This window comes from Halichoerus grypus, chromosome 1, assembly GCF_964656455.1.
Source record: "Halichoerus grypus chromosome 1, mHalGry1.hap1.1, whole genome shotgun sequence".
Lineage (NCBI taxonomy): Eukaryota > Metazoa > Chordata > Mammalia > Carnivora > Phocidae > Halichoerus > Halichoerus grypus.
In genome coordinates, this window is record NC_135712.1 from 130,276,201 (window position 1) to 130,295,849 (window position 19,649).

General features: G+C 50.6%; 1 protein-coding gene and 1 long non-coding RNA gene across 10 annotated transcripts in view; one reads left to right on the forward strand and one right to left on the reverse strand.

The window, feature by feature from the left end:
• Positions 1–4,167: 4,167 nt before the first annotated feature.
• Positions 4,168–19,649, reverse strand: part of TBC1D5 (TBC1 domain family member 5) — a 567,676-nt gene continuing 552,194 nt past the window's right edge. For all 8 annotated transcript variants that reach the window (XM_078072157.1, XM_078072131.1, XM_078072109.1 and 5 more), the window contains 3 exons: positions 14,650–14,729; positions 13,690–13,845; positions 4,168–8,163 (listed from right to left, as the gene is read on the reverse strand). In XM_078072157.1, the coding sequence (XP_077928283.1) occupies positions 7,861–8,163; positions 13,690–13,845; positions 14,650–14,729 (539 nt within the window). In that variant the 3' untranslated portion in view covers positions 4,168–7,860. The remainder of the gene's footprint in view (positions 8,164–13,689; positions 13,846–14,649; positions 14,730–19,649) is intronic.
• LOC144381830 (uncharacterized) lies at positions 9,291–18,473 on the forward strand. Of its 2 annotated transcripts, XR_013447760.1 has the most exons (4): positions 9,291–11,153; positions 11,923–12,126; positions 13,192–14,389; positions 14,982–18,473. It is a non-coding gene; the product is annotated as an uncharacterized LOC144381830 (long non-coding RNA). The 2 variants fall into 2 exon arrangements; XR_013447759.1 differs by having other exon boundaries at positions 13,192–18,473.

Genomic DNA, 19,649 nt, shown 5'->3' on the forward strand with positions numbered 1-19,649 from the left:
TCAACCTCCCAACTCCTGCATTCTTGGGCTGCTAGGGTCGTCTACTCAGCTCCTCCCCCTCCATATGTTCCTGGGTCATCACCCACATCCAGTGGTCCAAGCTCAGTCACTGCAAGGGAAGTGTGGTCCAGCTGTGTCCCTGCCCAGGGGGTAAAGGAACTGGACTTTCTGAAAGGTTTCTGCTACATCATTCTCCTCTGAAATTATGTCCTTCATTCATTTACAAAGGCAATGCATTGAGTAAGAAAGCATTGCCTATCTCCCCCACTGGACCCCAAGCTCCCTGACGACAGGGATCTTATCTATCTTGTTCACTGCACTTCTCCAGCTCCTAGAACATAGTAAGTGCTCAATAAATATGGGTGAATGAATTGCTAAAGCTCAGGCCCTCTCTTCAAGGAGGGAAATGCAAGTTCTGGGCTTGGAGGGCTGGGAAAGATGGATGGTCCTAAGATGAAGGAGTTTAGAAGAGATGAGTCCTGCTAGTCAGGGTATCAGGGAAAGTTGCCCATTGCTGCATCACCACCCACCCCAAAACTTAGTGGCTTAAAACAACAATAGTCATTTTGTTTGCTCACGATTCTGTAATTTGGGAAGGGTTCAGCTGGTATACCTTGTCCCTGCTCCATAGTGTCAACTGGGACCAAAGGATCCACTTCCGAGATGGCTCACTCTAAGTTAGCTGCTGGCTGTTGGTTTCATATAGACCTCTCTGCGGAGCTGCTTGGGCTTCCTTGCACGTGGTGACTGGCTTCTACCAGTGAGTATACCAAGAGTCAGGAAGTAGAAGCTGCCTGTGTTCTTAAGGTCTGGGCCCAGAAACTGGCATGGCATGATGTCCTCTATATTTTACTGGTTAAGAAGTCAGAGCTAGGATTCAAGGGGCTCTTGAGGGAAAGAGTGTCAAAAAGTTTTGGGGCCATGCCTTGAAACCATCACAGAGGGCTTCCTGGAGGAGAGGAGTGAGCCGCTACAAACACTAAAGGTTTGAATGGCCCCCGTAAGCTCTTCAGTATGGCTGGAGCAGCCTCGGTCGTCTGCAGCATGGCTGAGGCCTTGTTCCAGCTACCCTGAGGAAGCCTCCAGTCACTGGGCATGACAGACTGGCCATAGCACTTCCTGTCTCACATGTGCTTCTACAATGTTGCCTGTTTCATCAACAACTGGACTCTACTTCCCCTCCCCTTGAAACTGGATGGACTTGTGACTACTTCAGTGAACAGAATGTGGCAGAAGTGATGCTGGGTGACTGCTGAGTCTAGGTCCTAAAAGGGGAGGTGACTTCCACTTAGTGCTCACTCTCTCTCCAGACACTTGCTCTTAGAACCGAGGCACCCTGCTGCCAGGAAGCCTGGGCCACGTGAGGAGGCCACCTATAGGTGTTCCAGCTGATAGCCTAAGATAAGGTCTTACCATCAACCATCAGGGACCAAGGGAGCCAAACTTCAGAGGATTCCAGCCCCCAGCTTTTGAGTCTTCCATCTGAGGCCCCAGACATCAGAGGTACCAGTGACAAACTATCCTCACCGTGTTCCATCTGCATTCCTGACCCCCACAACCCACGAGCATAATAAGTGGTTACTTCGTGCCAACTTCTGGGTGATTGGTTATATAGCCATAGTAACTGGCACAGTGGGCAAGGTGAAATAGAACAGTGGGACTTCCAGAAAGCAGTTCCACAGGCAGGAGGAGTCTGGTGGACCCCACCAGAGCAGTCTGGCTATTGAAGCTGGCTTCCACCAGGTATACATTGGAGAGCAAGGGCAGGTGTTTTGGACAGAGAAAACCGCTCGTGTGAGGCTTCAAGCTGGGAAAGGGCCTAGCAGGAGGAAGGCCAGGGGGCTAGAGCACAGCCCTGCAGGGACGGGGTGGGTGGTGCAAGGGGCCACTCTTCATCCTGAGCACTTGGAGACCCCTGGGTCAGAGCTGCTTCCAGGTGAGGAGGGGAGAGGGGGAGGCAGAGGAACAGGCCACTGGTCAGGCCCAGCGAGTAAGGATGAGGCCCCTGCTGTGGTGGGGCGTGGGCAAGAGGGCCTGACCGAGCCATGGGATGGGCGAGGACCAGACACTGTGTAGGAACCAGGGGCTCCTGCCTGGATGGACGTGGGACTAGGACCAGAAGCTCAGGCGGCAGGAGGTGGGGATACCCGTGTGGAGGGATAAGGGTGCCACTAGAAGGGCAGTATATGATATGCTCCTTTTTGCAGCATGGCCTTTGCTAGCTGTCCTTCCTCTGGGAAGATCCCCTGGGGAGGGGACATCTACTGCAGTCCCTTTCCCTCTTCACTTAAACCCTGTGATCTATCTCTTTATTCCTGAGACTGAGAGACACAGGAGAGCTCCTGCTGCTGGCTGCTTCCTCAACTATGGCCGTGACGATGTCAGGCCCTCAGGAGCCTGCTGGGCTTTTCCCCAGCTGGGGACACTCTTTGGCCAGAACTGAACGATGGACAGTGTCGAGCCCACATTACAGCACGTGCCTGGGGGAAAGGCAGCCTGCTTGGTTGGCTGTAAGTACACCCTCCGCTCTGATCCTAGTGCGGAGCACCTACTGACAGCAAGTGGGATGCCCCTCACTCAGCAGCAGGAGGATGCCTGGCTCGCCGGGCCTAGCTCACTGGCCTCACCTCGGAGCCTTCCGGAGCCTCCCTCGCTGGAGGACTTCCCCTGGGCTCCCTTGGTCCTGAAACTGTTTCTGGTGTTCCTAGTACGGACATGGGTCTCTTCGCCCCTTTCCTGGCAGTCTGGGGGCCCTGGTGTGTCCCAGCATCCGTGCAGCCTCCCATTCTGAGGGCGCTGGGTGGGGTCTGCTGAAGGCACGGTGGGCTGATGCTGGATGGATTCTCTGGGTCAGCGCATCGACGACCCACCTTTCTGTGAGAAGGGTCCTCTCTCACAACAGATGTGCCTCTCAGTGCAGAAATTTCTGGTGACACCTACGCATCCTTAAGAGGCAAAGAACGCTGTCTGCGACAGAGGCAAATCAAAATTAAAACAGCTGTCAGCAGCCCCTCGAATGGCGCTGTCAGCTGTGGGGGATGGTCACGGGGGAGGGGCTGGGAACTCAGTGGGCCGGGGAGCACCAGCTCACTCAGAGGCTGCCCCGGCCCTGGATGGGACTGGTGAGACCCTTCCTCTGCACAGCCGTCTGCGAGGACAGAGGACCCACCTCGATCACCGCAGCCTCTTCCAGCTCACCTGGCGGAGGGGGAGCCAGGGGCATGGCTTCTGCCTGAAGAAGGGGCCCTGGAAGGAAGATGTGTCAGAGCCGGCCCTGAGAGAAGCTGAAGAGCGGCTCGTTTCGGTGGGAGGAGCAAACACCATACAGGGGTGGAGAAGGGAGTCAGGAGAGGCAAGGCCACCAGCACCCGGACTCAGGCCTGCAGGGAAGGCCCCTGCACTCACCTCTTCTCAGCCAGTGACGCAGGTAGAACAGGAGGAGGACCCAGCAGCCCCGAAGTCGTCTTCCCAAGGGCTAGGGGTGAGGCACCGACCACACCTGCTCCCCCAGTCTCTGCTCCTGCGGCCCGGGAGGGATGCCGGTGTGGGTGGTCATCACTGGTCAGCAGCATGAGCCATCTGAGAAGTGTGCCACGCCCTCCCACCTTTCCAGGGCAGAACAGGTGGGGAATAAAGTCCCTTGGGGGATATGGGTTGTGCCCCATGGGAGGGAAAGCCCCTTGTTGGCTGGGCCTGGGACAGAGGCCTAGGCTAGGGATGGGTCCAGGCACGAATTCTGGCAGTGGCACAAAGGTACCACTGGCCTCCTAGTTCTACCTCAGCTATGCAGATCCCCCCCCCCACCTTTCCTGGTTTGTCATTTAAGACTTAGAGTGCACTCTGCACTGTGGCCCTTCATCCAATCCCATGTTAGTTGGGTGTAAGCGAGGCTACCAGGGCAAACCCGGTGTGGAGGGGGACAGTGGAGAGAGGGTGGCAAGCGGTTGGGGCATTGCCCCCAAATGGCTTCTTGGACCAGTAGGTGGAGCAGGGCCCAAATTGGGGAAGAAGGGACCAGCAGGGTTAGGCGTGAGCCCTAGGTCACTGCCTCATGCAGTGACACAGATGAGGCCAGGCGGGGGGCCCTGCTGGCCACGCCCTGGACGGGTCTCCTCTGGGTCAGGCCTGCTCAGCACGGATCCCCTGCCTGGAACAAATCAAGCTACGTTCTCAGTTTCACATTAGTCTTTTATTATAACCGTACTGAATGGAATCACTTTGCCAAAAGGAAAAGCCATTTCTTAAATCAGTATGAGTTACAGCATAAAGATGAATGAGAACAAAGCGATAGGATGTAAATGGCACAACAGGGTATTCCATAAGTCAAATGAATTGTGCCATTGTGAGACAAATTATTATGACAACTTTTACATCAAAGTGGTCTCAAGCCTGTTTACAGGAACTTTTATTTCTTTTTAACACTATAAAAAGAGAGCTTTTGAAAGTAACACGGTGGGGGGTAGCAGTAATGGCTTGGGAGAAATCCAGCTCGTCAGGTGCTGTCCTTAATTCACCCGCCTCCTCTCCCGCCCCGCGGACCACCAGCGCCCCTGCTCTGGACATGCAGGGGTGGGGCCAGATGTGCACCTGTGGGGCGGGGGGATGGCCCAGCCTCCATGGGACAGCCACCCAGAGGGCCTGTGTCCCCCATACTCGCTCTGGTTCTATAACCACCCCAGGGGGCTGCTTCTTAAAATAAAAACAAAAATAGTAAATCTGAGTCGACTCTGACAGGTCAGCTGTCGTTAGCAGACCCCATAAATGCCACTGAGCTTTGTGTCTGCTCCTCGTCTCTGACAAAGTGGAGGTGACACTCCCGTTCGTGGTGGGCAGTCAGACCCGAAGGACCGATGCACGGGACTGAACTCGGTCAGATGCAGAGAAGGCAACGCCCAGGGAGGCCTTGGTTTATTTTTAGTCACACTCACTCTGCAGTGATATTATTTCCTACCAGACTGCAGGTAGCTGTGAGCAGTAGCAGGAGGTCAACTGTGGAAGAATAATCCAGTATAATTGAATGTTTAAAGTGTTTTATGACCCCTTGGCACATATAAAAGGTAAGGCAAAGTCGTAATGATTTTCTTTCTCTAATCTGTAGCTCTCATATATAATGTAGAGGTAAATTTTAACTCATTTCCAAACTGATCAGAAAGGAATGCATGAAACACAGGTACCTGTATTAAAAAAGTGGATGACAACAAAAATTCATCTAAGCTTTATATATATAAAATATATTTAACTGCTAATAATCAAAACATGAGAGGCCTCCACTGATTATATTTGTTAAAGAAAAACAAAAAAGGTTTCAGATATTCAGGATTTTAACACTTAAACATAAGTACTTGATAAAAAAAAAAGGAACACATTCTTTAATAGCACTGTAACTAATAAAAATGCAAACGATGCTCAACTATGGAGAATAAAAAGTCACTTAAAAAGATCAAGAGAGTAATACAATTCTCAAACCCCACGGACCTATGGGAATTTGAGGGTGGCACTGCCCACATCCCACTCCCCCTCGTGTTTCTTTCCTCCGAGGAGGGAGCGGCTCATTGGGGACCATAGAAGCAATGCCTCTGAGAGACCCCCTTGGTTCTCACGTGGCACCAACATGGAAGCACAGGGTGGAGGACCTGCCCCTCGTGTGCTGGAGGGCTGGGAGTTTTCAGGGACTGCTAACCACCCAGCCAACTGCAGGGAAGTAGCCTAGAGCCTTGTACTGGGTGGGTACTGGGCCCCCACCACCACTGGACTATCAGGACTCTAGCTCTCAGGGCAAAGAAACTGCCAAAAGCAGATGACTAGGACCCACGGCCATGGGACAGCCATCTCCATGGCCCTTTCCACTTTGTGTCTTGGAGCCCTGGCGAGGTTAGCTCCGCACTTCTTACCTGAGAACTGAAAACACTGACAATGCCCCAAACCAGGTCCTCGGAGGGAAAATCACGGCAACCGTGTGCAGTCGCAAGGCCATTCACTGTATGGGAACCTTGGGAGCACACAAAGTGTGGTCAAGGTGACACACACGGGGCAGTAACTTGCTCTCTGAGTCACCCCCAGGGGGTGCTGAGCGGACCACTCCATGGGGGAGCTGAAGAGCTCAGCAGCTTGTCTTTGAGTAATCATGGAAGGCCAAGCAACCCTGTCACCTGAGCAAAACCAGACTTCGTATTCATCTCCCATGCTCACGTGTTCAGAGGTTCTCCTGCTAGAGTCTGAGGACAAACTGCAGAGCTAACTGCGACCCTCTCTGCAGTAGCTGACTCCGGGTCATCACTGCTTTCTTCGAGAGCACGTGGGAAATCAGGTCATTATCACACTGTAGAGAAATACAGGGTTAGCAGTGGGAAGGACTGTAAACGGTGTCTAGCCTTTCAAACTTAGCTTTTCACTGGTTCACGTGAAAGCTTCCACCGCCTAGAGGCCTTGCCGTCCTCATAGGAGAGGCCCCGAGCACCTGTCACTGCAGGGTGAAATGGGCACCGTGGCTATCCTGTTAGAATGCCTGCTTGCACAAAGGACAGGGAAAGTGTCCTTTTCGAGGCCTTTCTTCTTAAGGAGAGAAACAGCTCATGTGATGCTTTCTGCCCAGCAAGATTCCATAAGCTGCCAGCTGAAAAGGGGAACTCTCTGTTGTGTGCCCAAGCCCAGGAAGGCACCGGGCGGGTCAGAGCTGGTCCTGTGGTGCCTGGGACGCGGTGCGCAACTGAACCCGGGCCCCGCAGCTCCTCTGCCTGGCTCCCGGCGAGGGAAGGGCTGTGCAGAAGTCCTGCGTCTTCCTGATGTCTGGAGTGTTCTGTGGGAAGCCCTGCTCCCCCAGAATGGACTCCAGGTCGAATTCCCTGTTACTGCTACTTTAAGGCCAATGGGAGGTCCTGACTCTGGATGGGAATGAGCTTGGGTTTTTCCCTTTACTTCTCAATTGACAGGTGACAGGTGTATTCCAGCGCCAAAACTAGAGAAACTACACCAGAAAACAGAGATGTCTGTCCCATAGTCAGGGTCACATTTTCCAGTTCAAGAAGTAATATTCTTACGACTTCTGAAATCAGTGCAGCAAAGACTGGCTTAATGTGACCTTTGTTTTCTGGTTGTGAAGGATTCTAAAGGGGGAAATACAATTGTCTGAGGAGGGACAGTGATGGCCGGAGTCCATCTGGCCTGAGGTTTGGAAACATACTCTTTAACAAATGAAAAAATCTAAACCCCATCACACCTAAATAGGATTCCTAAGTTTAGACCCTGTTTCTAAAGATCACTGTAACTTTCTGAGAGGTCAGTGATGGGTTTTTTCTAGCCCTGGAATCTACCAGTTCTAGTCCATTCTGTTGTATTTGGCTTTGCTGTATGGCTTCCCAAAGGAGGAATGAAATAGGCTGAGAGAGATTTCCAGAGAATAAGCCTTCTTGATCTCAGTCAATTTTCCTATGCCTGACGCTCCAAGGGAGGGAAGATTTGAAACCAACTCTTCTTCCTTCTTCTAGTTATAATTAATGGAGTTGCTACACCTAATTCTTAGTTGGGGAGAAGGGGATAGAGGGAAAATGATTCCAATTGTGATTTGGTCTTTTTTTGACAGTGAACATGATACTGGATACTTAACCCTGGTCTACCTCAGAGCAAAGGCGGGGTGGGATAGGGCCCTGAAAGCCCTGTCTGCATTTTGGTGAACATCTGTCTGTGTGCTCTGTGGCCATCTGCCTCTCTCTAGAGGGTTCTGACGGGTTGCACTAAGGCCACAGGCATGCTGGGAAAGAAGTGTTGGTTTCAGAGGGGTCTCCACTGGGGAAGCCTCAGCCGGGCCCTGGGGCTGCTGAGGGGGGTGGCAAGGCCCCACGAAGGAGGCCAGGGGCACTGTGGTCAGATGTCCAGGGGGCTCACAATGGTGAAGCCAGAGTCCTTGCTGTTGCTGCTGCTGTCCTCGTCGGGGCTGGAGCTGGGGTTGCTGGAGGAAGCCGAGGCAAGGCCCATCAGAGGGTCAGAGAACACGAGAGGAGAGCGGGCCAGGGGCTCGCTTCTCCCAGAGGTGCTTCGGAGGGTGCGAAGAGGCTGGGACTGGCCTGAGAAGGACCCCTTGGCGCTGGCCCCCTCGTCTTCTTTGGAGACCAGGATGAAGTCATCTGTACTTCCTCTGTCCACGCGCCCTGGTGTTTCTGAAGAGGCCTGTGAAGTACAGTCAGAAGTACAGGTGGATGAGTGAAGACTCCAGTGAAACAAGAGAACTAAGCAGGGGCCCTGTGAGCCGGGAGCGCTTCCCGGAAGTTTAGGCCCTATGCTCTTCCTTGGAAAGATGCGGTGTCTGGTCCTGCTTCCCTGAAGCCCCGGCACTTCCCGGTGGCGCGGGGCCAGTTCCTCTGAAGCTGGGTGCTGGTTTCCCAGGGCAATAGAGTAAGCCTCCTGCTTGGAAAGTTAAGAGAGGCCAGCTCAGGAGGCAGGCGGCAGAAAGAATCCCCATCCGTTTACGTGGCACCCTGCCATGCACATCACTCATCTTCCTTGGGCTTTCATGTTCTCACCTGTGACATGGGGACAAGGACAGCATCTCTGACCCAGCGTGTGGACACCACACATTGAGATGATGCGCGTGGCTGTGCATCGCACAGGACTGGATCCCTAATATAAGCCCAGACCTGGAGTGATTTTATTACCTGCTTAACGAAGAGCTTCAGGAGGGCCTAGTGTATGTATCTTCTAACCAGCTCAGCGCCGGTATGCACTTAGGGGCCCCCTGGGACAATGGTGGCAAACACAAAAACCAGGAATAGCAACTGTAAAGTATATGGCAAAAAGCATAGACAGTATTGCTTTACAATTATTTTCCTTTCTTCTTAAGCAATTATGAGTAGCATTTGATTTTTAACTAGCTTTTTAAAAAAGCTGACATCCATGAACACCAGTAAAGGTTTTGGGTTAAACCCAGAGAAGCTCCTGCCTACCCTGGGACACGTGTGGATGTTCCAAAGCCAGCCTGACAGAAGACGTACTGATGTAAGCAGACATTGTGCCCACGGCCTGCTCACCACCCCCCCCCCCACTCTCCCACAGCATGGGTGGGGACTGGCACCCAGGTCTGAAGTCTGACGAGCTGTACAGAACCCCTTGGCTGGAAGTGCCCCCTGCGTCCTCTGGCCCCCAGACTGGTATGGCCTGGGCCACCCGCGGGCTGTGGGCAGAGCCTGGACAGGTAGTCGGCAACACTTCCAAGGGAAATCTGGACCTGACAGTCCCCTCTCTGGACTACATGTTCTTGGTGACATGGGGGTGGGAGGTGGTGGTGGTGGGGGGGTGAGTGGCCAAATAATGGCTCATGTGCCTCCATCCTCTGACCGTTCATCCAACTTTAAGATCTTTAACTGGGAGAAGAGAAACAGAATTAGCTTTAAGATCACAGTGCTGAAACAACAGGCCTTGAAATTCTTCATCTCAAGTTTTAAAGCTGTTTACATTCCAGCAACACATTAATTCTTAAAAAACTGAGGCGATACGCAGAACATGGCACTCTGGCAGCAGAGGATGCGATAATTGGCACCAGGACAGTTTGGTAGAGAAAGACCATCCCACCATAAGGTGTACCCAGTCGGGGCTGTACCACCCTCGCAGAGCCTGGAGGGGACACGTGCGTGCAGCCTTGCACACGGGGTGCACGTAAGGCTGGGTGGGACCTCAGTTTCATCCTTCTACCTCCAAAGTGTGGACGCTGTTCATATGACCGCTGTCCTGAACTATAAACTGTGAAACCCTGGACGTCTCACCCCACACAGGGTCTGTGGCTGGAGTGCTGCCCGGTAGAGCTTATCTGAGGCTGAAAATGAGAACAGCATGTACAGCAGGCCCTATTTTCAGAGTGGCGTCTCTACTACAGAAATACCATGATAACCTATTCACCTTTAGCTTAGAGTGAATACAGTACAAGTTGTTGAAGACGAGAAATATGTTATAAAGCCTGTGCCTGGAAGTAAAGGTGGTTCCTACCATCACTAATTATCTGGTGCATTTCTGGGAAAGTAGGGAAGGCAAGTTATAAATGGTGGGTAACTGCTCCGCTCCCCATTCCCAGATAAAATCACAGACTGACTCAGACAAAGCCTGGTACAGCCAGCAGGGCCTGAGTCACCCCCTTCTTTTAGCACCCCTCCTCACCTTTATATTACAGATCACACGACGACACCCAGGTCAGAGGCCTGGTGGCTTGGCCAATGTCCCAAAGCAAATGAAAAGATCTGCCTCTTCTGGATTCCCAACTAGAACTTTCTCCTAGACACAAAGATGCCTTCTTTCTGGATTTCTATACAATCTTAGCTGCTACCTGATTCTGTTTATGTCATTTACAAAAACTTTGGAAATTCCTAGGTCAATCCTCTCTTTTTGCCAAACACAGGCACGTACTATACAATTAAAGAAGTTTTCCAACCTGTCAGTCCTGCTTAAAACTGGCCAGGACCAACACAATATACAGTACCCCTCCCCCAACCCTGCCATTCACCCTGCCTCATTCCTTACCTTTTGTTTAGGATCATGAGCTTAGGGTCATGGAGTAGAAGCAGGTGAGCCCAACTAGAGACCAGCTGTTCAGCAGACATGTTCTAGAGTGATGGAAGGGTTCTCTTTCTATGCTAATAGAGTAGCACCCAACCACATGTGGTTATTGAGCGCTTGAAAGGTGGCTAGTATGACGGAGGATCGGTATTTTTAACTTAATTCTATTGAATCTTAATGAGTTAAGTTTAATTTTAAATCGATATGTGGCTAGTGGCTACTATATTTAGACAATGCAGCTATAGGCCATACAGGTAAAAATAGGGGCCCCAAGCACCAGTGAGGCACGTGATAGGAGCTGGTTGTCCTACAAGGTCCTATGTGCCACTGGCGTAGATTTGGGTCAAGTTCACCAAAAGCCTCCCAGAAGAGTATGTGAAAGACGCTGGGAGGGAGGGCCAAAATGTGGCTCTCTTTACAGAATACAATTTTGCATCTGCCATTTTCAGAGCTGGAGACAAGATTTGTGAATCAAATGGAAAGAATAATATTAGCCACATCCCCATCAACATGCCAGTGGGGAGCAGGGCATGTGCATGTCCACAAAGGAAGAGCCCTGTTGGAGTTCCTGACGGGGAAGGGCACTGGCCGGGGGACCCTGAGCCACCTGCCCCAAGGTGGGTCAGCCCAGTCCTCTGCATTATCCTTCACACATACTTTAGTGCTAAACCAAGAAAGCAAAGACATTCCTAAGTTAGGGATGAGCTGTGGCACAACCTACCACAGACCCTACATGTGGTGATTACATCTCCAGAAATGTCGCAAAAGCCTGCCTAGCACTGCCCTCCCCCTCCCCCCCCACCCCCCAGTCTCTGGCCCTCCATTTAACAGGAAGCTCTTGAGCAGGGGCTACATCCCATAACCCTGAACACCCACTGGCTGGCACAGCAGGCCCTCAGCTCACATTTGGGAGGCAGGAGGGGAAAAGCCTTCAGAACTCCCACTTGGCACACATGTTCCTGTCCAGAGCCAGCCCCCAGCCCCCACCCCGGTCCCTGCAAGCAGAAAGTACGTCAACCAGCTCCAAGGCCTGACCGCCGCCCAAGGCTTGGGACAGGTTCCTAAGGAAAGATGCTGGGCCAGGACTTCCTGTCAGGGGGCCCCTGTATGAGTCTAGTCCAGATTCCCGCAAGGCCTCAGACACTCAGCTTTTGGGGGGACTCACTGCTTCATCTGGGACTTCACTTGGCTTTCCTCCCCTGAAGATGAGGAGAGAGCACTGCTTCCCTATTTTTCCCTTCCTCGGTAAAACCTCTTTTAGGAGGACAGGTTTTTTATAAACTGCTAACACCCTTGGGGAAGAAGCCATGGCAGGAATGAGAAAAAAAGGAGAGCCCTACTGTTTGCCCCTCTCCCACTTTCCTCCTTTTCCACCTAACCCTACAGAGGCACAGAAGGCAGCGGTGGGGTGCTGGCGCAGGACGGGTCGGCGGCGTCTCAGAAGCACATGCAGACGCACAGGGCTCTCGGATGCTGCACAGGAGTGCGGCTCTGCCCGCACCGGGGCGTGTCCTAGTTCGTGTCACCTGCGCCTCGTGGCCGGCGCACCCAGGATGCACATGGGGCTCTGCGGGGCAGTGGTGGCCACAGGTAGTTCTTACAGATATGAGAACCAGCAAAAACAATGGCAAAGTATAATCAAGAAGCTTTAAATGTAGCAAATTCATTAGTGTTTTTGAAAGGTGTTTTTCAGTATTACTTTTATATATTCAACTATAAAAAAAAATCACGCTGAAGTTTAGAATAAAATTGTCAATTAAAAATGGTTGGAGGTGAGCCTAAGCTTAACAATATTTGAATAAAGAAATGATTATTGAAAAATTAAACATCTGTTTAGGGAAGGAGAATCTGGAGGAACTAATCAAATTAAACTTGCAACGTTAATGCTATATCCATGTGGCCAAAGATGCAGACTAATGGCTCCATGAAACCTTCCTTTTAAAGCTGGATGAAATTAACCACATAAGGTCTCTCTTCTTGAAAAGTACTCTTTGTGGGGCGGCGGGGGGGGGGGGGGGGGGGGAGTACTCTTAAAATAAAAAAAATTCCATTCTAAAATATCATTTTTTTTAAAATATAAAAAATAAATAATTTACAAGCATCTGGATGCTAGTTTTTGAGAAAGAGCCTTAGATGAGATTTTGCTAATGTTCATTTTTCCAGATGAGACCTTGTAAGCCATTAAAAAACATATTACTAGGGATTTTTAGTCCTAGCAAATAAAGTATAGTGAGGAAGCACGGTGGAGCTGGAAGCTTGCTGGGCTGGGACAGGAATTCTGAAAACACGATGCCTGGCCAGCCTGTGCGCCTCCTGGGCCTTCAGTGTCTCACTGGTAAAATAAGCAGATAGGACTAAGCCCATGAGGAATTTCCTGGATCCTTTCTCACTTAAAAAGTCTGTGTTTCTACGTTAGAATAAATTACACACAATGTCAACACCTTGAGAGCAGGCGGCAGCAAACTATGGCCCATAAGCCAAATCTGGTCTGTGGCCTCTTTCCGTATGGCTTGAAAGATGATAATGGCTTATACATTTCTAATGTATTATTTCTAAAGGTTGTAAAAACAAACACACCAAATGCAAAAACAAATATGAGACCAGACCACATGTGGCCCACGAATCCTAAAATATTTACTATCTCATCCTTTACAGAGAAAGTTTGCTGACCTCATTCCCTTAGAGGATAGACATTAATGAGAAGCCCTTCTCCATGAGGGCAGAAAAGGTTGTAGCCAAGAGGAGTCCACTGAGGACAGCATCAGAAAAGTAGGAACAGTACTTCCTGTGCCAACGGGGACTGGAGGCATCAGCTGGAGGCACCTACCCATAGCTGAGGCAGAGCCGTGACTTTCTAAGGCCACACAACAGGACTGGCAGGACGTTCAGGCTAAAGCTGCTGCATCCAGGTCTGTAGGTTGTACACTGCACAACTCTAGGAGACAATGGTCTCCCGTGGGGCACTGGAGTATGCAACTTGCCCAGCTACACAGCACCTCTGGGTCAGGCCACCTGTGGTATTTTATAGTTGAACCTCGCACATGGTAATTTGAAATGACTTTGGTAAAGTTTTTGGTATTCACAACTTTCAAGACCTTATGTGGATGTGCCCCCATCAAGTTACCGTGACATTGTTCACCAGAGCTCTTATACCTGCTTGGTGGCCCCAGGTATTTCGTCGCTCTGGCCCCGGCCTTGGCCTTGGCCACTGGAGCAGTAGTGGTCATCTGAGATGGTGATCTGCTCATTCTCCTCAGCTTCCAGCTGACTCTGGTTGAAACGCAGAGAACCTTTTAGAATGTCTTTGATCTAGTTTTCAAAAAGAAGAAAATAAATGGAAGAGATGAATGAGTTTGTTTCACAATACTAGCTAAACCTCTAACATTTAAACTAGACTTATCCCTGACCACTTTTTAATAGTATGGATATGAATATATTACCAGAGGAAAGGAGTAACAGAAAAAAAAATCCAACTCTATCAAAGCCATGGACTTACTAATGACCAAGGAAAATTTCAGTCTTAATGGCCGGGTTCTCGCAGGGTGAGCCCTGGGTGTCACATCCTGGGCAGGAAGTACCATTTGCTTACCTACACAGCCCCACGGAACAGCCCTTAGCTACCAAAGTGGCTGCACCCAGCTGAGCTGTTAATAACACAGGCAGACATCTGAGAGCAACACGCTCTCTTCATTAACAGGTATGTTCCACGCAGCCCTCCAAGCGTTGGGGAAACGTGGTCCTCGTGGGGCTGAGGCCTGCCGTGGGTGGTGATTATTACTTGTGCTCCAAAGACAGCATGGATTTATGGATGAACAACTGAACATGCTGCTGGACCACAAAACACCAACTCCGGGTGAGGGACAAACGGAATGGCTTTGGTAAGAGGAAGAAGCAAGGGTGGGGACAGACAACTAGCTTGAGCTGCAAGCTCGTCAGACATAATTGCCAGTAGGACCAAGAGGTGTAAGGAACTGGGGAGTCAGGATGGGCTCTGCCCGGGAGGAAATGAGGGGCTGGCGCTGATACCATGGTATGCCAAGCCATAGTGTGCCCTCCCCAACAGGCACTAGAAGAATGGCCAGTGGATTGCAAAGTCAGGTCAAATGGACATACCTGTTTTAATCCTGCCAGAGAAACCAGAATTTGATCTTCTTTTTCCAAATTTTCTTGTAATATCACATCTTGAATATTTACTGAAAACAAAAGAATGACATTTTAGAACTAATGCTCTGAGTATAACTTATCTGCTAGCCACACCATAACTTGCTTGGAAATTTTTCTGTCCAATTTCATGGCAAGTATTTCCACCAAGGATGCTCTGCCCAGCTGCAGATGAGGCAGGTGTGGGGGAGAGCAGAGGGGAGCACTGAGCCCAGTATGCACAGCCTTCCCACCAACGCGCCAAATACATTCTTATGACGACAGATTGGTCTTCACTTCCACAGGGAGAGCCGGGCACCTCCTGCTAACCTCTCACGTGAACGGCCTGGAGCATTCATCCAGCCTCGGGGAGGAAACGTTTCAGCCTGGCCTTCCTACACTGCCTCGTGGTTCAGTGATGTTAACTCACCTCTCTGAAGGCCAGGCCCTCCCAGGTGACTGAAGTTAGTAAAGTGACCGTCTTTAAAGATTTAAACAGTAAAGCACATCGTCAGTTCAACAAGACGGCAAGAATGACAGGACGAACTCACGGCACTGCAGGTGCCATCAGACAACAAGGCCTACGGAGTCAGCCGGACGTCTTCGCAGGAGCTACTTCTCTCCGTCCTCCACGTGAGAAGTCCTTCATCAGGCCCGGTGTGAGGGATCCAGCAAGTCAGCTGTGACCGCCAGGCTCAGCACTGCACCGAGCTGCCCACCAGGAGCTCCGACATGCAGCGGTGCTCGGTGCTCCCCCACCGCGCGCCTGAGGGAGGCACACAGCCCTCTCGGGGGCCTACTGAGCCGGATTCTCAGGGGAGCTCAGGGGGAGGGGGCAGAGCCCTCTCCCCACCCCGGGGCTAGGCAGGAGAATGCATTGGTGGGGGTGACAATAAAACACACTTTAAAAAAGACACCTTTAAGCACACCAGTTGGAGAATCACTACAGTAAGTAGGCTCACCCTCCATTAACACCTGCTTTCTGATTTTGTGGCCTTAGAGCACACCTCGGGGCGCCTGGGTGGCTCAGTCGTTAAGGGTCTGCCTCTGGCTCAGGTCATGATCCCAGGGTCCTGGGATCGAGCCCCGCATCGGGCTCTCTGCTCAGCGGGGAGCCTGCTTCTCCCTCTGCCTGCCGCTCCCCCTGCTTGTGTTCTCTCTCTCTCGCTCTCGCGCTATCTCAAATTAAAAAAAAAAGCACACCTACTTATAAGGTCTTACCTGCCCCATGCTTAGTCATTCATTCAGTAGAGCTGCCCCAGTCTCAACTGGGGACTCCTCAGTTCCATGCCGGGCCCCCATCAGCCACCAGAACGACGTGTCACTCCCTGCTTGCTTACCCCTGCCCCGCTGGTGCCAGCGGCAGAGCCGGCCCACTCTTCTCCTGGCCCGCAGCCCCTGGGCCCAGAGCCGCGTGGACTGGCTCCTCCTCATCGTTCAACTCCAGGCCCAGGCTGCCTCCTCAGGGCAGCCTTCCTGCCCATCCAAACCAAGGGAGGCCAGGTCATCCTCCGGTCGCGGCCACGGCATCTCTGCTCCTATACTTGCACTAGGCACCTGTCACCAGCCAGCATGATCACATGCGTTTGCGGCTTACATGTCGTCCGTCTCCCCCAACAGGATATAAGCTCCGAGACTGTCTTACTCAGGGCTCTACTCTCAGCCCTTAGAATGAGGCTTGGTGCATTTTAGGGACACAGTTAAGTACTGACTGATGGAGCAAATGTGGCAAAACACTCTTGGAACTTGCATTTCAAAACACCGCTATGCTAAATATTTCCAAAAGTATTTCCAGAAAAGGAAAAGGCAAAGACTGATACCATCAACATGAGCCCGGCCGGACAGTCTGTCAGAATCTTCAACAACAATAAGTCTCTAAACCACGCCGACAAGTCCTCTTACACACCACGGCAGAAAAACAGCAGCTTTGATTTACTCAGAAAACGTGACTGTAGCTTCTGGCTAGTAATAAAGGCCTGCTTCAAAACAAGAAAGCAAGATGAATGGGAATGGAATAACAGATATAATTAGAGAGGGAATGTTTTTGGTTTCCTTAAAAGCCTCTAACAATTTGTTCTCTCACAACAAAAAAAACAACACAGAATCCACTCAACAAGACATAAACGACAGCCAACTGCAGGGACCTGACAAGAACCAGTTATGTAGGCCTTTTAGAACATGGAAAAGGTTGCTTTTGTTTTTAGGACTGCTGGGGTTGTTAAGGCAGGGGTCTGAGGGTCTCAGGGCTGCCTGGGGCGGCACGACGCGTAGTAGCTGGGTAGTTTGGTGGGGCGGTGAGTTCTGCCCCACTGAGCTGCAACACGGGGCAGATTTCCCAGCTTCTGCTGTGTAAGCAGGGGCAGCAGGGGAAGAACTCCTGGGCCCTGAAAGGAAGCTCAGCTAACGGGTGCAGGAACACCCAGACATCTGGAAGAAGCATGGTGGGGGGGGGGTGCTTCTTGGGTCCAAGGAGCTAATGGAGGGGAGGCCACTGGAGGCCATACGCAGCGAATCAGGGGGTCGGGCAAAGAGGGCCTGCTGCCCTGACTTTATCTGCAGCTCCCGCCTGCCCCTTCGATAGTCTGCTGGGCGACATATCCCGAAGCCAAAGGTTTGGCCAAATGGCCTGGCTCCTGTGTCCAGTGTAACGTGGGGCCCACGGTCAACAGCAGCCAGGACCGAAGGCCTTTAGGGTCATAGGCTAACAGGGCAGTCAGTCAGTGGTTCCAGTGGCGACGGAAGCCCGTAACTATGCAGGAACTGAGTTCTCCTTAGAGGCCAACAAACACCCAGAGGGCACTCAGAGGCCCTTCCTCAAATACCAAAGAGACATATGAGCCATTCTAGCACCCTGACACCACCCTGGCAGGGAGAAGAGACCAAGTGGAGAAACTAACTGTGGGCATGTGTTCAGATGGGATGGTTAACTTGTAAGAGACCAGGTTGCCTCTAATTGCCAAGTTTAAGCCTTGGACTGCCGTTGGTGGGAATGAAACTTCAGATGAGATTTCTGTGTACCTGAGTTTAAATATATGATTCATTATCCCACTAGGGAAGTATCAGTGTCTACCTGAGATCTTACAAAATCATAGTGGTCACGTTGCCTGAAAATCCCAGGAAGCAAGTCACCCCAGTGTCCTCTCTTAGATGCCACAAACCCATACTTGGGTAGTGGTGGCGGTGAGGGTGGAAGGTACGGCTGTATGGGCAAGCTGGAACAAGAGAAGCCCCTGTCTTTCATGACAGTCCTAAGTGGGAGTAATGCCCCGTGATCTAAAGCCACTCCCCGCCTGTGTTCTCGCTTGAGCAGAGCCTGAACAGCCAACAAGCCTGGATGCTCACTGCTGTACTGTCTCCTGGGTCTAGAGGTGGCAGAGCTGCTGGTGGGCCACCCCAGCTCCACCTTCCATTCCTTCCTCATCAACACGTCCCAGATCTCATTCAGGGCAACACCGTGCGCACCTCCCCTCAGAGCCAAGGTTGGTCACGTGACACAACTCTGGCCAATGAGGTGTAAAAAAAAGTTCCCGGATGGAGCTTCTGGAAAGCTCCTCGCTGGGTCTGACTCAGTTTGTGCCTTTTGGACCTTTACACTTCCCGCTTTTGCGACCTGAAAGACTGGCAGGCACTCCGCAAGTCATCTTGCAAGCATGTGGATGAGGATCACGGCTTAAGGACTGTGGGCAGTAAACCAGAGGCAGCCTGGGGCATTGGGCACATCATGGAGCTGCTATACTTGCTTGGACTGCCCACCTCCAGGCTTCTTTTAGTTATTAAACAAACAAACACAAAACTTCCTGATTTGTTCATTCTACTGCTTTTTGGGTTTATGTTTGTGTCCAAATTTCCCTTCTTTAATAAGGACACCAGTCACTGGATTAACCAAGTATGACCTTGTCCCAACTTGATTATATCTGTAAAGACCCTATTTGCAAATAAGGTCACATTCACAAGTTCCAGGTGGACTTGAAATGGCAGAGTGGGGGTGGGGGTGGGGCGGAGAACACTATTCAACCCAGTACAGCAGCCAAACTGCTTCACTGTTACACAGGATCCAAACCATCCAGTTCATCTAACGAAAGGGGACTGAGACAGCCCCACCAATCCTCTCCTGCACACGGAGTATGATCTCAAGTTCCAGGCTGGGGGCTCCGGCCTGCTGTGCAATGTGGCTGGCCAAGGGTACACCCAGGGAGGGAGAAGAGCCCAGAGCCTTAGTATCCTCAGCGGCAGACCCTTACCCAGAATTCTTTAGCCTTATTTTTAAGACAAGATCAAAGATCACCTTTCAGAATCTGATGGAAACCAGGACCTTCTGCCCTGAAAACCCACAGATCTATATAATGTTCATTTAATCTTAAGGACAAATCTCTGTTTTAATCAACTAAGCTGACTAGTCTCATTTTAAGAAATCCAGCATACAGAAATCCAAATTAAAACAAAAGGGCACCTTTGGAGGCTGTTAAATGTTTTGAATACAAGAATTCTGACTTTATAAACAAAGTACTGGCCAGGTAAATCCTTTGCCTATTCAGTTTAACTATATATTGATTTAAGGTAGCATTTATGAATATCCTACTAATATATAACTTCTCAGTAACAAATCTCTTGCTTTAAGTTGCACCTGCATGTAAAAACAGAAAAACATAATGATGTTTTTCTCATGCCTTAAAATATTAAATGCAGAAATGTGAAATGTTTAAATTTCCAATGCAATGCACATTTTTTTCTTATAGCAAGAGGCAGAGTAAATTATGAGATAAAGGCTCTTTCTTTTTGTTTCTGCATAGAAGGAAGATTATGTTCTTTATAATCTTCTATTTAAGTTTTATGTATTATAGACGTTACAGCACTGAAACTAAAGGAGGAAAATCTCACAGAACTACTTCTGTGGAAATTACACAAAAATCTCATCAATAACAGTTCCATGGTGACTCCACTGTTTCTAAAGAGGTGTCAATGCCACAAAAATT